Below are 25,194 nucleotides of genomic sequence, written 5' to 3' on the forward strand. Positions count from 1 at the left end.
AGGTTGTGTCTTCTTGACTGACCTCACCGAGGCCGTGGTGATGCAGATAATAGCTTTCCTGAAGAAGCCTGGATGGAGATCTGGCTGCCAGGCCTGGCTGCCTAACCCAGGGATCTCAGGAGCAGTTGAGGTGGTGAGGTAGAGGTAGAAATACTTGGTCTAGCAAAGATCTTCCTTTGTTTGGTCAGCATAGTAGCAGGATAAGAATATATACAGGCAGATAATGCCCAGCAACCCAAAAGAGGTACCTGTGGTGTCAGTGTATTTCCATATTGCACTCAAGTGTTATTTTGGAGAAAAACTGCAGTGTTAGGCTTCAGTTCCTTTCTGTCTGGGCCCTTGAATGATCTGTCATGGTGACACGTGATTTGTTCATTACCTTTGGGAATCAGCAGAGTGTGCTTTGTGGATTATTAGGATGAGATGTTTGGTGCAGGTTTCCATCTTGCCTGTGAACTGCTTAAAAAAAAATTACCATCCATGGTTAGCTAGTTTTTGAAAAAAACAACTCTTGTGTTTTTCAAAGCTGGAGGGGAAGGGCTGGAAGCTGTTTGCTGTCACCTGCCTTTAATCACTGCTGACAGGCCTCCTTCCTCTAAGCAGCCCTTAGTCTGCTGCTGTCCCCAGGTGAGCTGCTGCCACCCTTAAGTAAATTGTTTGGCTCAGTTGCGTAAGAATTCGTCCATTTTGGCATCCAGGAGAGCAAGAGACTTTGTGACATCTTAGCACCACCATCTCTATTTTGAAAACAAGAAGATGCTTTTACAAAACTGTTCCTGCACGTGAATTAATGTTGTTCTAGAGTTGGTGTGGGTAACAAAAGTAAGGAAAGTGGCTACACTTGTGCCCTGAAATCCACAAGCCTCCCTCTCCAGTCTCAGTGCCTTGGAATGCGAACGCTGAAGGGAAGGGCAGGGTTTGTTTGCTCTCCTGATCCACACTGTTGTATCTCAACATCAACACACACTCCTGCAGCAGCTATTTCCCCTTTGGGAGCCAGGCAGGTGATAAGGGTCCTGTTCCCCTGGCAGCACTTGCAGAGCAGGCAGAGCTGCCTGAATTTTAATGTACCACTGCGTTCCTCAGCCCTGGTGAGGGAGAAACAGCAGAGTGCATTGCAGTGCTTGGGTGCTGCTTTTTCTACTGATTTTGTCATTCTTTTGATTAACCTCTTCTGTGAGGGAGTTTTCAAATAAATGTATGGAAGGTTTTTTTTATGGCTTTAGGTTAAATGTAGTGTTCTCTTGAGGGTCTGTGTTTTTTAGTATAGAAAGCCCAAAACTCTTCGTATCTAGAGTTTTAACATGCGACCAGTTCAAAGTTTCCTGGAGAACTGCATTAAGTTCCCTTTGCCACACCCCTGAGGCTCTGCCTTGCAGGCCCCTCCAGGGAAGCTGTTCATGGCTCCTCTTTCCTGAAGAGCAAAGAAGAAACCCTTTTTCTTTCCCCCTGTAACCCTTCCTTCCTGGCAGGCAGCAGCGATGATCACCTCGCTGCAAGTTCTTATGCTTCCATATTGGCTTTAAGAGGGTTTGCATGATGCTCTGAGACTGCTGTTTGCTGTCAGACCATGGCACTGAGCCAGCCATGTGAAGCTGGCCAAGCTGCCCTGTCTAGGAGCCAGTGGACCAATTTCTTTGATATCCCCTGGGTTTTTTGTGTCTGTGGAGTTATAAAAGCAAGCTTCTTTCCTCTGTGTCCCATTGCATGGCTTCATTTTCACAGCGGAAGGATATTTTTATATCTTAAGTATTCTTCTACCTGTGCCAAGAGATGCTAATTATTCCTTTTAAAAAATCCATTAGGCTTATTTTCTTTACTGGCATTTAAAAGGATGAAAAGTAAAATTCAGTAATAAAAATTAGACTTGCACCTAAGCCCTGAAGCAGGGGAGAACTGCTATTAGGCTGTGCTGCTGTGGCTCTGAGGGCTCTTCAAAGATGACTTCTACTTCTCTTTCTGCCCCTGACTAGTTTTGCAGTTGTTGGTGCACTGTCTATGCCCTAATACCTCCATCTGAAAATGGAGGAGCATGGAAAATATGCTGGGTTTGTAGGACCTGTGGAAAAACACTCTCAAACACCAAGTTCTGCATCACAGTGCTCCACTAAGGGAAAGGAAATAACTGCTACTCGGAACTAGGAGTGATGTTAATGGGTTCTCAGTGTTGTACTTGTGTGGAGTTTGCCCACATCTCGCTCAGCTTGTGCTCCCTCCCTGATCTCCACAGCCCTTCCCACTGGCTCTGAGTCCTGGAACAAGTTGTTTACAGCAACAAGGCCTATCTCCAAGTCCTTGACTTCAGTGCAATCCATCTCAGCTGCCTGTCATGGCTTATTGTGAACATGCATCCTCCGATCAATCCCAGACAAGGGAGCCTGTCCTGTGTGCCAGATTCTCCTCCCTCCCTGCAGCAGGAAGTGCTGATTAGCTCTTCCTCCTGCTCCTGCTACACAGGTTGCAGGTTCCTGCACCCAGAGCTGTGCTTCACACACCTCCCAGCCATTGCTGTGTCCTGAGAGGTGTCTCTGACAAAACCAAGACTACCTCAGCAAATGCCAAAGCATTTTTATTCATGAGTCCATTACAAACTGTACGAGGCTTTCCAGCCCAGCCAATGCTTTGAAGAATTTTAGTTCCTTGTGTAAGGATGATAAAGCCCTGCAGAGATCTCTCTTCCACCAGAAGGGTGGTTGCCACCTGCAAAATGAGTGTTTTTCTTGTGTTAAGAACTGATATGTACTGGCTTTGTAGCAGGTTTAGAAAATCCCTCTTGGGTGCCAAAATAAAATTCCTGCCCTCCGTTTTAATTTTGCCTTCCTTCTTCATATCTTTTAAACAGCACTGATGGCTTATTTTAAGAGATTCTAACTTGAGGCTGATTCTTTTTGGGGTGTTGAGAGCATCAGTCTTTGGCGTGCAAATGTGGAGGTCAGGAGCAACATATTTGCTGGAGATTGCAGGTCCTACAGAATGCCCTATTGGAATTGTGTCTCTCCCAGAGCATCTCATTGCAGGGAGGGTTTTTTCCCTCTATTTATCCTCTCAGGGCTAACTGTTACAGCTCCCTGAGGCATAGATTGTTTGTGGGGGAATTGGAGCTATGAGTATCACCCAAATTAACTTTCAAAGAGAAGTTGCTGATAAAAGAGTTGCCTCTGGTGCTTCTTCCCAGAAATGTTTAGAGGTAGCAGACTGTGTTCTCCAGCTTGAGACCACTTCCTACAATTAGATGTTGTGGTGATTTGGGATAATGTCATCTCTGGGAATGCTGGAGCATCTCCTGCTTTAATCCATTTTTGAGAACTTGATAGGGCCTGTAGGTGACACCTTTGAGACTTCAATTTGCCATGCTGCAGTTAATTTCTTTGTGTTAATTGTCAGCTGTCAGTCACTTACATGTACCTGTCAAAACCTTGTTATAACAGGCTCATCTAGCAGCTACAAAACAAAGGCAGCTGGTGAAGAGATGGTTCAGGGAGCTGTACACACCTGTGACACAGACAGAGCATTCCATTCAGGCTTGTCAGTTTTATTTACCTGGCATCAAAAGTACGAACCAGCCTCTCAAAGAAAGTGGAAAAATAGAAATTCCAGTGGCTTGCTGTATTATTCTCTCTTCAATTTTAGTTTCTCTTCTGGGAATTCACATAGTCACCTCTTGAGGGTTATCTGCCTTGATAGCTTTGTGTAGTGAATCTGTTCTCTTTTCCTGTTGTTGGAAAAACCTTTTTGGTACTGCACAGCTGTCAGCACAATAGAGCCACAAGAATTTATTCATTTTTCTTTCCTTATGGGAGCAATAACAGTAATTTATTTGGAGTTTTTCTTTTGTTCCCTAGAGTCATTCACCACTGAAAAAAGACTCCTGCTCTGGGGTGGAGGAGTGCAGCACATTGCACTTCACTCCGAGGAGCACACCCCAACAGAGAGACCATTGAGAATTTTCTGTAATGTACAGTCCCTGCAAGACAGACAAGCCCCCCAACTCCCTGTCTTGTGCAAATTCAACATGGATAAAATGTACATAGTGAAGCCACTTTTTTCCTGCTGGGATTTGAAGCTTGGTGTCATTTCTTGGGCCAGCCTGCTGCAGAAATGTAGGATGCCTAGGGAATGGGGAAATGCCCTCACTTGGCTGTTTGTGTGATTACTGTAGGCTCAGCTGCACTCATTGCTGATGGAGAGCTCTTGGGGCGGGGTAGGGGGGAAGAACCCTTTCTGGGTTTGCTGTAGTTAAGAACACATTTCAGTGTGCTGCATCTAGAGCTTGTGGCTGTCACCTGTGACTCAGCCCAGTTTGGTTTGAACTGATCAGGAGAGGTTCTCAATTACTTGGTTTTGCATCAAAATTAACTCCATAAAGTTGGGATTGGTTTGTTTTTTTCAAGACAAGAGATTGTAAGAGCACTGCAGAAAAGTGTCTACTTGCCTCGTTTGATAATCTCGCTGCAGTGGTCAGGTTGTGTGACCAGGAGTGGCAAGGGCCTCTGTGTAGCCTAGGAACAGCTCATTTCCCTGTGGGACACCAGTCTTTCAGTTTGACTGATGTTCCCATTGTAGCTCTGCTCCAGGCACTCCTCTGCAATCTGTTCTCGGAAGGATCAGTGCTGCTGCTTTGGCCACTATTTCCTGCAGTTAAGGCTCCTTAGCTGGTGTTTTCTGCCTGGAGGGAGCCATGGAGTGTGACTTGTGGAAGGAGCACAGATAACAAGCACCCATCTGTTCTTCTTTTCCATCCCTTCGGGATGTCCGGGTGTCCCTGGTTAGAATTCTTCTCTGGATAAGATAGTGGAGGTGTCACTGTGGGGCAGTCATGGCAGAAAACAATAGCAGGTCAAGTCCAGAAAAAAAGATTGATCAGTGAGTACATCCCTGCTGTCAGTAAGGGGCAGAGCTGCTCTGGGGAGGTCAAGGCTGGAGCTGTAGCTCACGTCCCTTCAGCTTCTTCCTCTGATAAACTTCCAGGAGAGCAATCACACTTGCTCTTCTGGAAGCCTGGAGTCAGAAGCTCCACTGAGAGGAAGGCTGCAAGAGCCATAGCCTGTACAAGGACTTTGAAGCCTCTGTCCCTTGGGTGGTGGCTCTTCCTTGGCTCAGTGGGATGTTCCAGTACTTGTTTTTCTGTATTTACTTTGTCGTTCAGCTCCAGCCAGTGTCTTCGATGGGTGAGTAAACAGGCATTGCCTTATTTCTGTTTGCCATCTCTAAGGTTCACAGTGAACCTTGGTATTCGTAGGTGAAAGATTGGAAGGTGGGAGAAATATCCCTTTTATCTGAAGGTGAAATTCCTTCCAGTTAGAAAGATCCTTCTGTTACAGAGTGTGAAGTCTCCCATACTGGGAGAACCTCTATTGCCAAGACACTGTGGGATTTTCCTCTCCCTTTGGAGGATAGACTCTGTGAGTAGACGTTATGCTACCTTTTCACCTGCTTTCTTGACAAATCTGAACTGAATTTAGTGCCATAATGTAGTGCTGCTCCCTTTATTGCTTAGTTGTGCTGGAGCAGAGAACTCCAGTTACACAATGCACCCAGGATTCATCTCTGTAGGATGGGGCACTCACCAGTGCTTGCTGGAGCCTGATTTTTCACTCAGTACAGCTGCTACCGTGTCAGTCAGAGAACTAATGATAGCACCAAGCTTACAAATGGAAACGCTTTGCTTCGTAGCTAGTGCTTGTCAGCCTCAATTGCTCTGGCCACGCAAGAAGCATTGAGGAGGAAAAGAATTGAGCCAAGAAAAATGAAAAGTAGTGAGCTGGTTACAGTTATTGTTTTGTGCAAACCCCCAAGCTTGTTGTTTGAGGAGAAGAGCAGAGAGGCTGATCAGTCACTTCTCTATTTTTGTGGAATTTGTTTCTTAAGAACTCAATTAACTAATTCAAATGAAAAAAACTGTGCTGCCAAAGACTGCTTGGTGTCTGCAGGGAGGCTGGTGTGGGGCAGCACTGGCAGTCCAAAGGTGGCCGTGAGGATGTGCAGTGTTCCAAAGAGCACTGTCTGCTTTTTCTGCTTGTTTGCTCCCCCTCACTCCTGCCAGAAGCTCTCAGGGGAATGAAAGATGTGAGGGAATGCTACCTCAATTCCCCTGATGTGCCTTCTTCCAGCTCCCTCTGAGCTGCTGCGTGTTCATCTCACTAAATTTTGCCTTTAAATTATCTCCTTTAAAATGTTTAGGAGACAATGTAATCTCCCTGGATGAGCGTTCCCAGAGTCTGTCTACAAAGGATATTTCATAATTACATGAAAGGTAATGAGAGTGTTGGTATTTTAGTGCTGCCCAGCTGGGAAGCTGACAGGGCATTCCTGCTTCACCTCATTTGGCTTTTAACACCACGAAAACCTTTTCATCTCAGTCAGTGACTCACCCTAGGGCCACACCAAATCCTCTTGTGGGAATGACACTGAGGAAAGCCCAGAGGAAGCTCTGTTCTGTCTTTTCCTTTTGGGAGAAGTCAAACCAGCTTTTGGAGGATGGGATTTACAGCACTGCTGCTGCTGTCTGTGGGTAAGGACAGGCAAGCAGAGGCAGGTGAAAAGGAGAGCTCAGGGGGGAATGCCTGGTGAATCCCATCAGAGATTCCCTGCTGCATTCCCCTCTCTGCTGCTCAGGAGAACCAGGCTGGTTGTGGTGGCAGTGAATCAGCTCCTCTTGTGTGTCTTTGAATCGTGGCACTAGAGATTCCTTCATAACCCAGATCCACGCTCCCTGTGCCAGCTCTGCAGCACTCCTGACTCTGGCAGCTGTTCCGGCTTTTATGCTGGATTTGAGACCAAGCAAAATGTATCTGTGGCTGAGGAATGAATGAGAGATGTTATATTTGTGAGATAGCACATCTGTGGGACAGATACTTACAGAGGACACAGCTAAATAAGAATGACTTGAAGTCTATTCTCTGAAGCACTTGTAGCTCCCACTTTAAAGTCAGTGAAACAAATCAAAATAATGAATCAGGCTCATTTGTGTTTCTAATAGAAAGAGCATAGTATTCCTCCCTCACCCAAACTCCCATCACGCTATTGTCAAAACAGCACAGCTTTAGAATTTCAAAAGAAACATGCTGTGGAAAGTTGAGGCTGTTCCAGTCCAAGATGCATTTTGTCAGACTGAATGGTTTTATTAGCCTAATTTTAGGAAATGGTAATCAATTTTCCTTACCTGGGGCAATGTTAGCATTCCTTTTGCTTAATAGGGAATTGCTTGTCATGGATAAGTTGTGCTTAATCAGGTATTAAATGTAAGGCAAAATGGAACCTCTGGACTTCCAGTGTGGAAGCTGCCAAATGAGGGTTAATTAGGAGGAGATTGAAAATTTAATGAACACTTAAATTCTTCATTTATGTTCTCCCTATGGTACTCTCATCTTTTAATTGTTTGCAGAAGGTTCAGAAAGGCCTCTGAAAAGGGGCACACTCCTTGAGCACTGCAAGAACAGACATGCGCTTGCCAGGAAGTCCATGTGTTCCTGTCTTGCCCCCACAAGCACTCACTTCACTTCACTCCCAGACAGTTGATGTCCTGTGCAGAACAGGAGGGTTTGTGGGCTTGCAAGGAACACAGCTGAGTAGAGGGTTTAACGCGTTGCTCCTCAGAAGGTCCCAATTCAGACCTGCATGCCCTCTTGATTTCAAGATAATGCTGACAAAGGTTTGGCAGGTCAGCTGTGAGGGCTGACACTGGCTGTGGGTGGGTTTTAAAAGAGGCTGCATAATACCTTTGACATACAGTCCTTTGTTCCAAGGCTGGGAGATTTACCAGTTTTCTGGTAAATTTCTCCAAGCTCGGAGACTTCCCAGTGACTTCAGGAGGGGCTTGCAGGTGCTCACTGCTTGAACAAAGGCTTGTTGTCCTAGGCTGGATCCCAGGGTGTATTTCCTACGGCAAAATCATTTACCTGGACCTCAGATGTGCTTATATCTTGTTTTTTCCCTGTCAGCTAAACAGCAAGTCAGACTGTTGCATAATGTTGTACAAGCCCTGTTAATTTACTTGTTCCTCCAAGACCTTTATGGCAAGCTGTCGGGATTTTCCACAAGGCAATGAATTTGCCGGTATCACCTTTTCTCCCCAGGGGTGAGAACAGATCACAACGGTTTGTTAAGTCAGGGACGGAGAAAAAAACCCACTTTTGTAATTATCCATCAACAACTCGGTTTGATATCTACCAGCTGCTCTCTCTGTGTGTGTCCCAGCCCTGGACCCCTGCTCTGCCTACATCAGCCTGAACGAGCCCTGGAGGAACACGGAGCACCGCATCAACGGCTCGCACGGGCAGCCCACGTGCGACAGTGGCATCGACGGCGAGTGGTACCGCTTCACGGGCATGGCCGGCGACGCCATGCCCACCTTCTGCATCCCCGAGAACCACTGCGGCACCCACGCTCCCATCTGGATGAACGGCAGCCACCCGCGCCAGGCCGACGGCATCGTGCGGCGCCAGGCCTGCGCCAGCTTCAGCGGCAACTGCTGCCTCTGGAACACCACCATCGAGGTCAAGGCCTGCCCGGGAGGCTACTACGTGTACCACCTCATCAAGCCCAGCGTCTGCTTCCACGCCTACTGTGGGCGTAAGTCGCCTCTCTGAGCCCCCCTTGGTCCCCCAGAGCCCGCCTGGCTTCTCCCGGTGGTGGGCTGTCCCTGTAGGATCAGCGAGGCAGTTTTGTTCCTCTAGCAGGATCCTGGTCTCAGTGATTTAATGCTCCCCGCGGGCCCTGTGGCTTGTCTTGGCGCGCTACCCAAGTCAAAGTTTGCATCTCTGACTCGCAGTAATTAAACTCGATTGTTTCTCAGCAGCTTCAGCAGGTCAGCTTTCCCAGCGTGGGCCAGGTCTGTAACTGAGGGGCTGCACGCACGGTGGGAAGCTGAAGGGACAAATTCTGTGCTTTCCTTGCATGCTCAGGGCTTTGTGCTGACCTTGTTCTTGTCATGCCCTAGATTTTTATGACATCTGTGATGTGGTGGATTGCCAGGACTCCTGCCTGGACACTGGTGACTGCACGTGTGCCCCGGGTACAACACTCGGACCTGATGGCCAGACATGCCTTGGTAAGGGTGGAAATAAGCTGTGCCACTTGCTGATGCTTTTCTTCCCTCTGTTTCATTGCTCACATCTCAATCCCTTGCCTTACAAAAAATGACATAGCCTGAGAGGAGTTTTCCCCTTTGCTGCCTAGAACCAGGACTGTGGTTCTGTAAATGGTTCCAAGATACGACATCCCGTGACTGCATCCGTTCTGGTGCCCCGTGTTTGTGAGGCTGCATTTGCTTTCTGCATGGTTCAGCTGCTGAAGGCAGTAGCAGAGTCTCTTTGCAAGATCATGGTGCAGGATTCTGTGGTATCACTGTGGTACTCAGGAAGTGCTGTGCAGTCTGGCATTAGAGATTTCCTCTCCCACACACTGTTGAATATGTCTCCTCCAAAGAATGGGCTGCACACTAAACTCCATCATACTTCCTGCCCTTCTGGGACATTGTCCAGGGCCTGGGGCTTGAGGAGACCCAAAGAACTGTAAGTCCCACCACAGCTGCAATGGTTTTAGGCACCATGACAAGGAGCTGGCACTTGATGGCAGAGACCAGCATGGCCAGCAGGGAGGTGAGAGCAGAGTGGGGAACGTAGGCTTTGGAGATTTGTGGGAGAATCCCCATGAAGCTCTGAGGAAAGCGCTGTGGTTGTGTGTGTGCTGCTGAGGGAGAGCACCTGGACTGAGAGGTCGGGAAAATGATGGGACAAATCAAGGGGCTGGGAAGGGGTGGCTGTTGGGGAGCTGCGGAGCCACACAGATTGATAGGAGGAGGTAAGGGAGAGGAGGGAGGAAAGGGTGCTTGGGGGAAGAGGAATCTCATCTGTCACTTGATTTGGTGGTGAACTGAAAGCAGAGCTCCTCCAGGAGGCTGTGTGGCAGGTCAGTCTGTTTCATAGAGGCTACACCTGACAAAGCAGGCGTGGGTGGTTTCTTTCTTCACACAGCTCATGTCTGAGAATCAGGGCAGGGCCCACAGCCATTCCAGTGTGTGGAAGGAGCAGCCTGGTCCTGCTGCAGAGTTACACTTGCTCCCTGTGATTCTGGGGAAGGCTTTTGCTTAAGCAGCTCCACTTGTCTGCAGCCAAGTGGCTGGCTGAGCTCTCTCAGATAATTAAAAGCATTTATTGGCTGCCTCTGTGCAAGCCTTCCAGTCACAGAAGTGCCCTTGACAAGCACTAGCACTCAGTGAATGTGTGGCAGGCTCAGAGGAAAGGATTTCCTGCAGCAGGGAGGCACACAGGAGTCCTGAGCCTGTCTGTGTGTGCTGCAGCTGCTTTCATCCCCCCACAAGCAGGATTTCTGCACTGCTGCTTCTCCTCGAGATTCCCAGGGGGCACAGCACCTCAGCTGGAATGATCACACTGGTTCCCCTACCTGCAGCCTCTCTTGTGTGGCTCCATGATCTTCCTAATAACTTTCTGTTGTGCTGAGTAATTGTGCAATTACATCTCTGAGAGCAACTGTGCCCTCCTTATGGAGAAACCAAATAAATCCCTGTTTGTCTTTCCTAAACAGAGAATGTGCTTCCTTTCCCAGCTCCCCCAAAGAGAGGGACTGAAGCTGCTGCAGTAATGCAGCAGAGCAGCTGTGGCTGCCACATCCCTGGAAATGTCCAAGGCCAGGTTGGATGGGGCTGGGAGCAGCCTGGAATAATGGCAGGGGATGGAACAACATGAGCTTTAAGGTCCCTTCCAACCCAGACCATTCTGTGAAGGCTGAGCATCCCTGTGCTTCTCCTCAGTACATTAGATGCTTTAAACCTCAGAGCAGAGCAGCTAACCCTGAGTTACATTTTCATATAGGGGTTAAAAAAGGTCTTAGACTGCCTGTCATGTATCCACCTTTTACTTCTTCAATGCCTGGATCCACGTTCTAAGCCGTGGTTAAAATCAGCTCAGCACTGTCCCAGTCCAGTGTCAAGACAACCAGCCTGCACTCCAGAAGTGCTGCTTGTCACTGGGGGAAGAGCAGGGACAGAGATCTGTGTGTGCTGTAGAACTTGGAAGGACCAGTCAGGGGAATTTCTGGGCCCAGCCCTTGGCCAAGACAATCTCTAGGCCCTTCTAACAACATCTCCATGCCTTTGCCAGTAGCCCTTTCCCTCTTCACCTTCTGTTTTTAAGCAGCTTTAGATTTATTTTTAGAGGGGAGAGTGTGGAGCCTGTCACATGTGTGAAAAGCAGAGTGTCTGTATGAGTCTCCTGGGCATGCTTCCTGCCTCCCAAAGCAAGGTACCAGCCAAGTCTTTGGCTAAAAATACTCAATTCACGTTGCTTGTGGAAGGAGACACCACCAGCAGCTGCCAGCTGTGGGTACTGTGCATGTGTGAGACCACAGATACCATCTCTGACCTGTTAAAATGGTACTTTTCTTTTTTCTTGGTTTTAAGCTTCTGACACTTAATAAATGCCAGCTTCTAAGCTGTTTTGATGAAACCCCATGTGAGCCTTAATTGGTAACTTCAGCATCCTGGCCTGCCTAAGAGAAATCATTCATTTTGTGGCTCAGCATGAGCAATGTTTGTCCCTTCCTCTCTGTTTGATTTGCTTTTTGCACACAGAGATTAAATCAGGTTGAGAAATTAGAATCTCAGAGAACAAAGTACCTTTCAAAAAAAAAAAAAAGAGGAAAAAATAAGGGCAGACAGACACAGAGCCACTTTTAGCCTTTAAGAAAGAGTTAGGAGGAGTTTTCAGAGCTTTACCAAGAGATTCAAAAGTTATTGTCAGTGTTACTACTTGTAGTGGTATTATTCATTCCATTCCAGAGCTTGTTTTTTTTTTTTTTTTTTTCAGATGAAAATGAGTGTGAGCAGAACAACGGGGGCTGCAGTGAGTTCTGTGTTAATCTGAAGAATTCCTTCCGCTGCGAGTGCGGGGTCGGGCGCACGCTGGGAAGTGATGGGAAAACCTGTGAAGGTGAGGCTTCAGCTACCACAGGCTGCTGGAAACTGTATAAATCATTCCCTTGCAGCACTGGCGCTCTCTTGGCTCCTTGCACCTGGGATTAAAGGTCACTGATATCACCTCTGTGCTTGCCAGAGGGGTTGATACTAAAATATCCTCCTAAGCAAGCAGAGAGAAATCTCTTTGTTGTTCTCGCTGCCTTGTCTGTCTCTGTTAGGATTTGCTTGTGCTTATCTCCGTGGGGGAAAGGCAGCAGTGGATCTGGAAGATTGATTGTCCAGGCTGAACTTGTTGCTGGAGTTGTTGGGGTTTGTTCTCTGGAGATTTGTGGGGGCAGATTTAGCAGCACTGGGTTTTGGCAGCTCACATTAGGTATGGGGTAATGCCATGACATTAGACTAGAGCATGAGGATCACTTGAGCCTCCCAGGATAGAGATAGAGGAGAGGGGGTGCCAATCTGCAGACAGAAGTTAAATTTGGGATTAGGGCAGCATTTTGCTCTTCGATGTCTGTGGGCTCTCTGCTCTGTGCAGCTGCCACAATTCCTTCACAGTGGTGGCACAGCCAGGTTGAAAACCCTTGATAAAATTAGACTGGTGGCTTAAAGACCAAATTTTGGGTCTGATGTGTTGTCACTAACAATGTACAAACATCCCTGAGCAGAAACAGGCAAACCCAGCAGAAACTGATGTGTGCCTGATGTTTTCTGTGGTGAGCTGTGGAAAAGCACTGTGCCCCCTCACAGCAAAGCTGCTGTGTGGTGTTCACAGACACTGTGGGGTCTCAGACAAGAAAAACAACTACAGATGTACCTCGCTTTTCAGCTACCCAGAAGAGCTAAATCTGCTCTCTGAGCTCCGCTGGTACATCACTCATCCAGGCAGTGACACTTTCCTGGGAAATGCTGCTGTGCAGAGTGCTCCTTAAGTACCTGTCAAGTTGTGTGGGGCCAAAAATGGTCTGTGGGCTTTGTCCCTGCCACATCCAGCTCTGAGCTGCTGGGGCATCACATAAATGAGCTGTGCAATTTTTATTCCCAAGTGCTGCACTCTTCTGACAGGACTGGAATAGTCTGTTTGGAAACTCATTTGTTTCTGCCATTTCCCAAGTTGGCTTTTAGGGCCTTTGATATATCATTTAATTTCCCTTCTCTACGAAGGATGGTGCCTTTCACGAGTTTAACACTGCTGCTGGGGATTTTTACAGTCTTGTTAGTGAGTTTTATTTCTGAAGATGTATCCTCAGCTTTGTGAGCTGGTAGAGAATGGGATGTGAGATGTGAGCAACCTCACAGCTTGTTGCTAAAAAAGAACAAATGCAAGAGATTTAGCTAGATTACCTGAGTTGGGGAGGCTGAGTAGGGTTTGAAATATCTCAAAATTTACATTATGATGGTTTACCCATTGCTTTGATTCGTATGGGGTGTCTGGGCTGTTGTTTTCCATGCATTGTATAGGATTGAGTATGGGATTTCCATTCTTTTCTGTACATTTCAGTGAAAGCCACACAGTGATTTCTGATGGCAGGCTCAGGGAGAAATATTTTATATTTATGATTTGCTTATCTCATGCTCTGTTATTTTACTGAGAACAGTAGTATTCATCTAGCATATTCATCCCAAAGGGTTAAAAAAAATCAAGCAGTTAAGGTTATTTGAAAGAAAAAAATCATGATGATCTACAGGAGTAAAAGTGTACAATTAAAAAAGGGGTCTCCAGCTCATTTTCTGGGAGACAAACCATTGCTTTTAATTGTAAAAGTACAATTAAAAAAAGGGGTCTCCAGCTCATTTTCTGGGAGACAAACCATTGCTTTTAATTGTAAAAGTACAATTAAAGAAGGGGTCTCCAGCTCATTTTCTGGGAGACAAACCATTGCTTTTAATTGTAAAAGTACAATTAAAGAAGGGGTCTCCAGCTCATTTTCTGGGAGACAAACCATTGCTTTTAATTGTAAAAGTACAATTAAAGAAGGGGTCTCCAGCTCATTTTCTGGGAGACAAACCGTTGCCTTTAATTGTAAAAGTACAATTAAAGAAGGGGTCTCCAGCTCATTTTCTGTGAAACAAACCATTGCCTTGGAGCTGTATTGTTCAGACTGTTGGTTAGTTAGGGCTCTGTTGGGGTCTGCAGGATATGCTGATTTTCCCTTCTTTCCCAGAAATTGAAGGCTGTCACAATAACAATGGAGGCTGTAGCCATACCTGCATTGAAGTGGAAGGCACCTACCAGTGTGAATGTCCCAGGGGACTTGTTCTGTCAGAAGACAACCACACTTGCCAGGGTAGGTCAAGAAAATCTCCCCAGCAGCCTGTGTCCCCCGGGAGAATGTCTGAAGGAACTTTTCTTCTTGTTTTTGCTGTCTTCTCTTGGTCTGTCCTTCCCAGTTGGGTTAATGGAGCTTTGTTACTAATGACAGACTATTCAAAGGTGAGAGCCTGAAGATGTTGCTCTTCTCTCCAGGCAGGAGAACAGCCGCAGGGCCCAGTTTGAGTGCATCCTGCATCACATTAATTGTAGGGCAGTGTTCCCTTACGACTAATACTGCTTAACATTGTGTTTGGAGTTTGTTTTCATGAACAGGACAGGACTGCTGGGGTACAATCCTTGAGCTTTTATTGCAGCATCTGCCTCATTACATGGTTGAGACAATAGGAAGATGGCAAAAGCTCACGTACAGCCAGCAGCAGCCAAAAATTTCTTTGTTACAGAGCATTTAAAAAACTTTCTAGCCAATAGCATATTGCTACAGCTTACAGACAATTGCTCTGGCCAATTGCTAAAAGTACATGTACGTCTGCTTCACACAATGCTTGCTTGCCTTCTTTCTATTAACAATACACAATAATTCATTATTAAGCTTAAAACCTTCTGCTACCTTGCTAAGCATATTTTCCTGCAGTCTTAAGGTCTCTTTTAGCCAAGCCTAAAACTCAAGCTGCAGTTTAAAGTCCTTGCTTGCTATACCATTGTAACTTTCTCTAATTTCAGACTTTGTAGCTGTAGCTAATTCTCTGTTCTTTCAGTTTCTTAGGCCTGCTTTTACAGCTTTCTGGAAATCTTCTTACCTCTTCTATTTCCCACAGACATCTCCCATTATACTGCTCTGTGCACACCCCTGACAAATTTATGCTGTTAGAGCTGACATTTTCCATGCTTCAAACTCTCAGCTAAAGCAGTCCAGTCCCTTCCAAGAACAGGGCTAAAGAGAGAGGCATGTTTTTTTCCAAGTATGTCAATCCAGTAAGCATTCCCGTGCCTTGAAGCAGGGCACTAGCTTTGATATTAGGTGCTCCTGCTGCCCCTTGGAAAAGTGCCCAGGATGGCATCCAAAAATTGACTGTTGCTTCTGCTGTGTAGGGGCCAGGGCTGCGTTATCCCTGGAGAACCTTCCACCTGAACTTTCCACAGGGAGTCCTTCATGCTGAGTCACTTGTGCCTATGGCATGCGCATGGAATAAACAAGCTCCCTGTTTTTTGCAAAGATTTTATTTTTATTTTGCAAATACATCCAGGCTACCAGCAGTCTGGTGTTGCCTGGTGTGCTCAGAGAACCTCCTGCATTCTGATGTGCCACAAAGTGCCCAAACATCAGTGAGAGGGACCAAATTCAGGCTTCATGGTGGCCAAAAGGACAGGTATACCTCAGAGAGGAAGTTGGAATGGTTCTGCTTGATGGATTTTCTGCTTTTTAAGCTTTTTAGAAATGCAGGGCTCCCAAGGGTGAGCACTGCCCACTTGGGATCCAGCAGTGCTGGTGGGGAGGCGGGGGTTTCCAAGAGCTGTAATCACACTCACTGATTGCAGGTCTGATTGATGGATACAGGCCAGAACAGAGCGATGTTTTTCAGTCCTGGGGCCCTGAGGCAGCCCCAACAGGGTTGGAAGTCCTGGGTTTCCCAGCCAGAGTTTCTGCTGCTGCTGAGGCTGCTAATGAGAGCAGCAGCACTGCTGGGAGCCAGGCTGGGGCTCAGGATACAGCATCTCATAAAGTGAAATTGCCTGTTCTTGTGCATTCATCAGTTTATGTCCCCATGCTGTGCCCTGCAGTTCTGAGCAGATATGGAACTGTACCACACAATTTTTTGTGACACCTAATCAGGTTTATATTGGCTCAATTAACAGTGCAGGGTAGGCACAGTAGCCTGAAGCAATTGGATCTGCAGCCTCTCTACCCTCCTCTGCACTGTCTCCACGTTCAGAACAAACATTAATAATCTTCAACAGAAATCACAGTCTACAGGCTGCAATTTTTTCCATAAAGATACCAGCCAGCAAAATATTTGGAATTTTGCAGATCATCCTAGAATTTTGCAGCCCATCCTAGTACCCCACCTCTTCCTGAAGAGTAGGGATGAAATGCTCTTTCCCCCCATGCCCTGCCTGAATTTTTGTGCAGCTAAGCAGGGTTTATGTTTGTAGCAGTGGGTCAGGGCTCCCCAGCACCAGAGAGCCTGTTCTGCTGAGCAGTCTGTGCAAGGAGATAACCTCTGCTCCAAGCAGCAGCACTTTGAAAGGCCAAGGAAAGAGCCAGAGGCTGGAATATGGTGCCAGTAACAACAGCAGGCAGAGAAATGAGCGTTGGACTCAGCACAGAAGCTTCCTCCCAGAGACAGGTGCTCAGAGGCACTGGTGCAGAACAGAGCTTAAAGTGGAAATGAGGAGGCTTTCCCAGTTCTCACAGGTGCTCTGAGATGTAAGAGGTGAAGAACTAAAATGTTTGACTGGCACACACTGGGTGTTTACCCAAATAGCCACGAGTTGGCTTGAGTCAAGAGGTTTCCTTCACTTGTTTCTGTGTCCAGGTGGTGGAGGGCACACAGCTCCTTCAGCTCCGAAGCACAGAGAAAATGGAATCTGTCCTTTCTCCCACTTTGTGCCAGTCAAAGACATGTAGAAACAGAGAGATCCTGAACTAAATCAGTTCTGAACTTCAGAGAATTGCAGTTGGGATCCAAATTTCTTGCCCTGAATGTCACCTTTATAAAAGCAGTACATTTTCTTATTTATCAAGGAGTGCTAGAACAGCGAGTCTTTAAATCCAGACGGAGCCAATCAGTTCTCCAAAGGATGTTCCTCTCTTGTCTGCATTATGCTGTGTTCTCCAAGTCCCTTTGTCTGCTCCTGAGCTGTGCCACTTGACATGCTCAGTTATTCCCACTTGCCTTCTGCTGCCAGTGGAGGGAAGGTTAAGGTAATTTTTAGTTCTTTAAGCTTCTGTTCTAACCCGGCAGTGTCATTATGGGAACATATTGCTTTGGGAACTCTGCATACGTTTTAGCGTATCACTTTGAAATGATCAACTTTTAATCAAAAATCCTCCCTGAAGGTGCTCAGAGGCTGCTGTAAATACCTGAGCTGGGACAGGGAAATCTTTAAAGGGGATTGAAGTGCCTGTTTTAACAGTGTGCCTTATTCCAAATATCCAGAATCTTAAATTATATAATTAAGGATTGAAATTAAGGGAAAGCAGGTCACAGGAATGTCAAGGACTGGTACTGCAATTAATTTTGGCAAAAATCTCAGGAAACTGGTATATTTGCAAAAAGGTTTTGTCGTGGGATTTAAAAATATAACAAATCTAAATCCTGCAAAAGGTTTGTTTTTTCTGAAATCAGAATATATGCCACCAGTATGTTTGTCCTGTCTCCAACTGAACTGAATAATCCCAAGGAATATATATACAGTAAACAACTATTTTATTGAAGATTATTCTCTCTTCCTTCCTTTTTTATTTTGCCCAAGGTCTGTTTTCTCCTGCTTCTTATGTAATGAAAATTTAATTTAAAAAATTCACACGGAGGCCTGTATTAAAATTTAAAAGGTTGGAAGGAGGTGGAATGAGTGAGCTAATTGGGTTTGTTTGTCAGAGCTGGGTTTATTGCTTATAAAAAGATTATTGTGGCATTTTGAGGTGCTTCCATTTTAGCCCAGAATCTATATGGAATTACTCTGCCTTGTTTCAACATGTTCTGGGTTTGATGTAAAATCTGATTAAGGGTCTTAAAAAATGGCTTTGCCTGGGGCGTTGTGAATTTGATACCCATATCTGGCAAAAGCTCTTCCCAGGACATCACAGTGCAAGAGCTATCAACCAAATCTGTGCTGAGTGTTAAGTGAAGCTGGAAAGCACAGCTAAGTTTCTGCTGCAAGTGCAGTGATTGTGTTCATTGTTTTCTGAGGCATTGCTGTGGCTGGAGAATTTGGGGCAGTGGCAGCTCTGGTTTGTGTTGTGCAGGTGGGAATGCAAAATGGGTAGTTAGGTTACTGTGGTAGGATTACAATCATAAAAGCTGTCTATGATTCCCCTTTTATTCCCCCAGTTATATCTGGTATAGCCCTTCTCCATCTCACTGGTAGGTTTGTAGCACAGACTGTTATTCTGGGGACTTCTCTTGCAGTTCCAGTGCTGTGCAAGTCCAGCTCTATTGAGGTGAGCATCCCAAAGGACCTGGTTGGAGGCCTGGACCTTTCCCTCATCAACACTTCGTGCAAAGGCGTGTCCAATGGCACTCATGTCAACATCCATTTCTCCCTGAAGTCCTGTGGTACCGTTGTAGATGTATGTATACCTACTGCCCAGTCTCTGGGATTTGGGGATTTGGCTGTGGCTTACTTGGGGAACAAAGCTGATTTAGTGCACCCTCAGAGCCGTTTTCTGTGTTGCCATGCAGCTGCCCTCAGAGCAGAGTTGGGCTGGCTTTTCACAGTCAGAGAGCATTTCCATCCACTTTCCAGCAGTGTGTGTCTGACAGCATGGATGCTGCTTTCTGCTTGCCTCCTGCTTCACCAGGGTAGAAGGTACAAGTGTCCTCAGTCTTCATCCTTCTGCTGAGACAGATTCTGATAATGTTTGAAAGGTTAAACTGGCAACTGGTCAATGGCTCACCTTAGCAGAGGGGTAGCAGAAGTGTGGTGCATTGTAGCTGCCAGCACACTGAGGTCCTTAGCTGGTCTGTGAGGATGAGCAGCATCATTCTGGTTGTGGGGTGTAAATTCACAAGCTGGGCCTTCAGTGGCTGCTCTGAGTGTCAGCCCAGGGGGGTCTTTCTCAATGATCTCCCCTTTCTTTGCTGCAGGTAATCAATGATAAAATCATTGCCACCAACCTGGTGACTGGCTTGCCCAAGCAGACCCCGGGGAGCAATGGGGACATCATTGTGCGCACCAGCAAGCTGCTGATCCCGGTGACCTGCGAGTTCCCGCGCCGCTACACCATCTCCGAGGGCTACGTGCCCAACCTCAAGAACTCTCCCTTGGAAATCATGAGCCGCAACCAGGGCGTCTTCCCCTTCACTCTGGAGATCTTCAAGGACAAAGACTTTGATGAGCCCTACAGGGGTGATCTTCCCACCCTCAAGCTTCGGGACTCCCTGTACTTTGGGATTGAGCCCTTGGTGCATGTCAGTGGACTGGAGACGCTGGTGGAGAGCTGCTTTGCCACTCCCACCTCCAAAATTGATGAGATCCTGAAGTACTACCTGATTCAAGACGGGTGAGTTTACTGTTCCCTCTCCTGCTGGCAATTTAGAGGGAATTGGCAGTGGGGCTGAGGTGTCTGTGTGATGCAGAAAACACTATCCCCCTCTCCACAGCAGCCTGTCTGTCCTGGTCATAGCAATCACCAGCAGCCATCAAGCTGAAACCACCTGTCCCATCAAAAGTAATTGGGAGAAACAGTGGGAGGCAGTGAAAGAGGTTCCTCTGAGTGCAGCCTTTACAGGATGTATTTCCCTGTCACTAGCCTTTTCGATAATTGAGTTGGCTCCTGTAGAAAAGATTCTCTTTCCTGATATCCTCTCTCTGCCAGCCACAGAGTGCCAAGCCAATGTGCAGAACCCCCATGGCCACGTGCTGCTACCAGGCAGCTGCCACAGCAACTGGAGTGAGTTTCTTAATTAACTCACAATGGCCTTATTACAGCACGAGCCAGAAGAGCCCATTGCTAGTCCTGGTAGGAGCTGCAGGAGAATCCCTTGCTTTGCTCTCCATGATGCCTGTCAGTGCAATAAACTTAGGGTCTTTCAGTTTGGCTGTATTTTTTTAGGTATTTGGGCTTAGTGGTCATTCCAGGATGTGCTAAAAATAATTTTGTGCAGATGTGTGGGTTCGCTGTTGTAGTGGTTTTTGCTGTGGGCTCAGCTGTGGCTCCTGAGATGATCCCTGTTTTCAGACACTTCTTTGGGTGCTGAAATGACTGTGCCATGCTGCAGCATTGCTGTGGAGTGTTTGCATCCAGCTGCTTGACCAGAGAGCTCTGAGGAAATGTCATAGTTGTGAGGCAGTGTGCTGTCCTCTAGGGAGGGAAATCCAGCCAAAGGAATATCTAAGACATACCCAAGAGTTGTAGCCTGAGAGTCAAGGGACTGTGCTTGTGTAAATCCTGTATGTTGCCTGCCAGACCATTTAATGATGACAACAATCATGTCTTCAGCTGCCAGATTAAATCATCCACTGTTACAGCTGCTGCTGGCAAGTCCTGTGTGGTTGTCTTGTAGCAAAATGGTCCTGCAATGTAAAGTACCCAAAAATACTGTTTTCATTTCCTTCTGACAGAGGATTCAGCATTAGTCTGCTCTCCCTCCATCCTAGGCTGCAGTCCTTCGTGCCCAACATTTCTGGGCTTTATGAGCAGATCTGTAATGGAAAAATTGATTTTATCAACTCCCTGGCTTGGCTGTTCCCATGGACCCTTCACAGAGTCAAGGCCTCAAACGTTCATTCCTTTCTCCCCACAACTGCAAATGATGGGATTCAAAACAGCAGCCAAAACCTGAGCTGGATCGAGAAAGGATAAGGCAGGAAATGTCATCTCTTGAGTGCACCCCAGCACTGGTTGGAAGATTTATGGCACCAGCAGTCCCTTGGTACCTGCAGAGGGCATTAAAACTTCACTGAAGAGAAAAGTGCTCCACTCTGCAGCCATCACTGCAGGCTCCAGTGATTCAAAATTAAATTAGCTGAATGCACTGCTGAGTTGTCCCTGCTCCAGACGCTTCTGTAATAACTCAGTTTCCTTCTAGAAATCCAGCCCCAAAAGCCCATGGCAATAAAGATAGGATTTTTGTATCAGTTTATGTAGGATCAGACCTGCAAGAGTTAACTGCCTAATCCAAACAAAGGGAAACACAGTTTATATTGGAGGGGATATACCTTGGACTGAGGAATGGGGAAATTCCCTCTACTGCTCTCTTCTCTGTTAATTCCCTGCCTTCTGAAAACAAAGTGGAACAAAGGCAGTGATCGATGGCACAGCTGATAAACACTGGAGCTCTCTGGGGCACCTGGAGCCAGGTCATGTCACTGCTGAGGTCAGGAGCTGTGGTTAAGGTAGTTCCATTGCAAAGCACATCTTCTTATGCCTCAGGCTGCCCTGTTTGCTAGGCTGAGGTGGATATTTCATTGTGCAAGCCTTTCTTTTAGCCTTGCAACCCTGAATAAGAGGGTCAGAGCACAGCTCCCACAGCACTGCCACTCTGCTCCCCAAACCTAAGCACAGTGTGCACAGGGATAGGGTGGTTTTCCCCATATCCTGACCAGGCCCACCCCTTTTCCTTCCATACCTGTCTCTTCTCACCTTTCCAAAGTGGGCAGCAGGGTCTCTGGGGGTTTCCTAGGAGAGTGGGATGTAGTCTGGCCCCACAAATGCAAAAGGACTTGCCCATGTGACTCATGAGGTTTCTGAGCTGGTTTTGTCTATGTATCTCTGATTTCTTTGTGCTGTTCTTCCACTTTCCCTGTCCCTAGCCCCAAACCAGTAGGTTTCCTTCCACCAGTGTGGAGAACCTTTGGAGAACCTGGGATTTAGGAGTCAGTTTGAGCCAGTGTCCAATAATCATCACAGTTCATGTGCTCACAAATGAGAACATGCCTGTGAGTTGACTTCATGGCCCTAGAGCTTGGCCACTCACCTACGAAAAGTCTTTAACTGTCATTCCTTATGATCAGATGCCTTGTTTAAAAAGGAATTTTGACAACTTAGAGATTCCCAAATGTTCCAGTGAAGGCAGAACTGCTCTTTGACAGCTGAACGTGTCAAACATCAGCATTCCTGACAATGCCATGCACATTTCTTGTGTAAAGATGGGAGCTGAAGCTTTGAGCTACACCAGTACCTATTGTCTCTTCCACCACTGCTTTGGTTTTGGTTTTTTTTTTTTAATATCTTCCAAAGTCCACATTTTTGGCATTAACTTGCTAGAAGGGACAAGCTACATTGCAATGCAATTTCACAGCAGCATCAGAGCCTCTCAAGGTGCCCAAGGCTTTGCAATAATCAGCAGTAATTATTGAGCCACCATAAATTTTGTCTGTCAAACTCTAAATAGGCTGTAATAGTTTATAAATGCACTGCACCTGGAATGTAGCTTGTTATAAAAGCAGCTTATTTTCTTGCAGTTCTGCAACCTCTCTTACGATCATGCATTGCTAGTGGTGGAAAAACTGAAATTACAGATTTTTGTTGTAGTGAATTTGAGCTGTTTGACCAAATCCAGCAGGAAGAAAAATGTAAATGATATAAAGCAAAGTAAACCTGGATTTTTGTTGTTTTCATCATCTGTCATATTTTAGTAATGTGGGTGCAGGCTGCTTCATTTTAAGCATAATTTATGTGCATATCTATGTGTGTACAGTGAGTGCATGGCACATTCTGGAGTGTATGACACTGCAGGCTGTTGCACAGGGAGGTGAAATGAGGACAGACTTGCCTGCAGCTCGCTGGCAGTCCCTCTCTGAGGGGACTGGGCCACGTCCTGCCAGCCCTCTGCTGCTGAGCTGTTCCCTGTCTGGAGATGCTATTAGCAATGCTGCTGTTTTCCCCCATCATTCCCAACTTTTCTCCTGTGGCCAAAGAGGAAGTAGCAGAAATGGTAGCTGAGCCTGAGAGAACCAATCCCTCCTTTTCTTTCTCTGGTTAAGTAGCCTGGAATGTCTTTTCTCTTTCTTTTTTCCATTTCTGGGAAACCCATTAAAGCCTATCCCTCTGCTCTCCTCAGCTGTGTTTCTGATGATTCCGTGAAGCAGTACACGTCAAAGGACCACCTTGCCAAGCACTTCCAGGTTCCTGTGTTCAAGTTTGTGGGCAAAGACAACAAGGTAAGATCAAAACTCAACTCTTAGATATTTCATCAGCTCTGATATGACTGAGGAGCCTCAGTACCAAGTTGGAAAAGGGTATGAAATGGCTGGCCCAAGGCAGGTGCTGCTGTGCCTGTTCCAGCAGTTACACCTTACAGGAGCCTGACAAAGGTACTTCAGGAGAGATTGATAAAAACAACTAAAATTAAAATATGAAGGACAGTTTTGGAACATCAGTGCCACAGCAGGCTAAAGTCATTGCTTCTTCCAGGGTGATTTTGGTGGTCCCTTGTTTGCTGGGTGAGAGAAGTGTTCTCAGTCACCAGGCACATTTCACAGTGTTCTTTCTTTAAAACAACAGAGTTTTTAGTTTGGGATCTCTTCAGCCTTCTCTAACTCTTGTGAGTTCAGGTGCCAGCACTCCAGACAGAAGGCCACCATACTGTTTAATTCAATGTGAAATCAGGCTGTCTCTCTGGGGCAGCAGCTCTGTAGTGGGAAGACAGTGGAAGGATAATGCCATTTTCCTAATGCAAATAGCTTTCCTTTCTGTGTTGGAGGAAATTGGATCTTCCAGTCATTGCTATGCTCAGCCAACACTACCTGCTCCAAAAGGTATAAAGCTGCTGCTCCAGCTACTGGAGAGCCCCAGTAGGGTTTAAACAGATGAGGTCTTCTAAAATTCAGACATTTTCCTTGGCTGATTACCCCTGCTGCCTCCAACCTGCATCGTCCCATCCTGCACAATGGATTCTGCTTCAAACCTCTCCAAGTCTTTGTGGCTGCTGCCTGCAGGGATCTTGCTTGCTCTCCTGGTCATTTACAAGGCAGGGAGCAGCAATCCTGTCAGTGCTTGTGCTGTGCAAGGAGAAAAGGCAGCTGTCTCCTTGCTCTTTGCATTCTCCCTCTTCCCTCAACTTACCCTCTCATCACCCTGCATTTTCCTCCTTCTTCCCCTCGGTTTCCTGGCTTTGTTTCCCCAGCTCACTTGAAATTCTCTTGCACGTCTCCATCACTCCTTGCGAGGCTTCACGCATTCTCGACACGCAGCTCCTCCCAGTCTATGTGAACTCTTCCAAGCTGATTCCTGCCATTTTCATCCCTTCATCTGGAGGATCATTTCATGCCTTCCTATTCCTTGTCTCCCCACTCTTGCCTCTGAGACCTCAGCCAGGCTCTCTGGAGAGAGCACACAAGGAAACAGACAGAGCGGCCGTTCCGGCTGCGGGCAGCGATGCTGGACACGGACCGTGTGCCACGGCAGTGCTGTGGCACTGGCTCTGGCAGCAGTGCCAGCGGTCCCCAGAGCTGTGCACTGACCCTTCTGCTGTGTCCCCACCTCAGGAGGTGTTCCTGCACTGCCGCATCCTCGTGTGCGGGGCGCTGGACGAGACCTCGCGCTGCGCCCAGGGCTGCCGGAGACGCGTGCGCAGGTCGGCCGAGCGACGCGAGGAGCAGCAGGACAAGGAATCGGTTCACGTGGCAAACCAGGTCCTGACAGGAGGCCCCATCAGGATCGACTTTGATGACTGACACCCACCCTCTGGAACAGCATCCCTGGCCTTCCTTATCGCTGCCTTCTGTTGTGGTTGTTGAGAAACCAGAGGTATTTGTTAAAGCCCCGCTTGAACCTCAGGACTCATTTCCTTAACTCTGTGGTGATTATTTGTCAAGTGATTTGGGCCCATGAGGCAGCCCTTGGAGTGTGACCCGGACTGCAGAACAGTTTGCTTTTATCTGCATTTCTCCCCAACAATCCTGTAGCTGAAGGGACCCTGTTTCTTTGCAGGCCGGAAGTGTTACCCAACTTTGCCTTTGCCTACATCCACCTACAGGCCCTAGGACTGTTTGTCCTTGACTAAACAAATGTTATCCAAGCCCTTCTTGCATCAGACAGTACAAACAGTATCATAGCTGAGTGTGTTTGCTGTGCAGCTCTGTGAGTGATGCTGAAGATTTCAGGTGACTGTTAATAAAAACATGTATAAATTTAATCTCATCATGTGTAAGTTCCTTGGAGCAATGCAATTGTCATTACAGGCAGCTAATAGCTCAGATCTATCACGGGCACGTTTAAATGTGATTTTAAATAGCAAAAGGTATTTAATGAGATTTGATTTTTTTTTTAGTGGCTTTTGATTATTGCATGAAGTTTAATAGTGTTTCCTCCTGTATTTAG

At 46.8% G+C, this 25,194-nt stretch overlaps 1 protein-coding gene across 3 annotated transcripts; it reads left to right on the forward strand.

Moving 5' to 3' along the window:
• Window positions 1-25,004, forward strand: OIT3 (oncoprotein induced transcript 3). Of its 3 annotated transcripts, none has more exons than XM_068196965.1 (9): window positions 1-133; window positions 8,197-8,571; window positions 8,939-9,049; window positions 11,826-11,948; window positions 14,098-14,220; window positions 18,338-18,498; window positions 19,016-19,431; window positions 22,934-23,033; window positions 24,360-25,004. In XM_068196965.1, the coding sequence occupies exons 2-9, from the start codon at window positions 8,328-8,330 to the stop codon at window positions 24,546-24,548; spliced, it is 1,467 nt and encodes a 488-aa protein (XP_068053066.1). In that variant the 5' UTR covers window positions 1-133; window positions 8,197-8,327; the 3' UTR covers window positions 24,549-25,004. The 3 variants fall into 3 exon arrangements, with proteins under 3 accessions (XP_068053066.1, XP_068053065.1, XP_068053064.1); XM_068196964.1 differs by lacking the exons at window positions 1-133; window positions 24,360-25,004 and adding exons at window positions 4,175-5,168; window positions 23,999-24,338; XM_068196963.1 differs by lacking the exon at window positions 1-133 and adding an exon at window positions 4,197-5,168.
• The last annotated feature ends 190 nt before the right edge of the window (window positions 25,005-25,194 follow it).

The sequence above is a fragment of the Anomalospiza imberbis genome, chromosome 8, assembly GCF_031753505.1.
Source record: "Anomalospiza imberbis isolate Cuckoo-Finch-1a 21T00152 chromosome 8, ASM3175350v1, whole genome shotgun sequence".
In the NCBI taxonomy this organism is placed as follows: Eukaryota; Metazoa; Chordata; class Aves; order Passeriformes; family Viduidae; genus Anomalospiza; species Anomalospiza imberbis.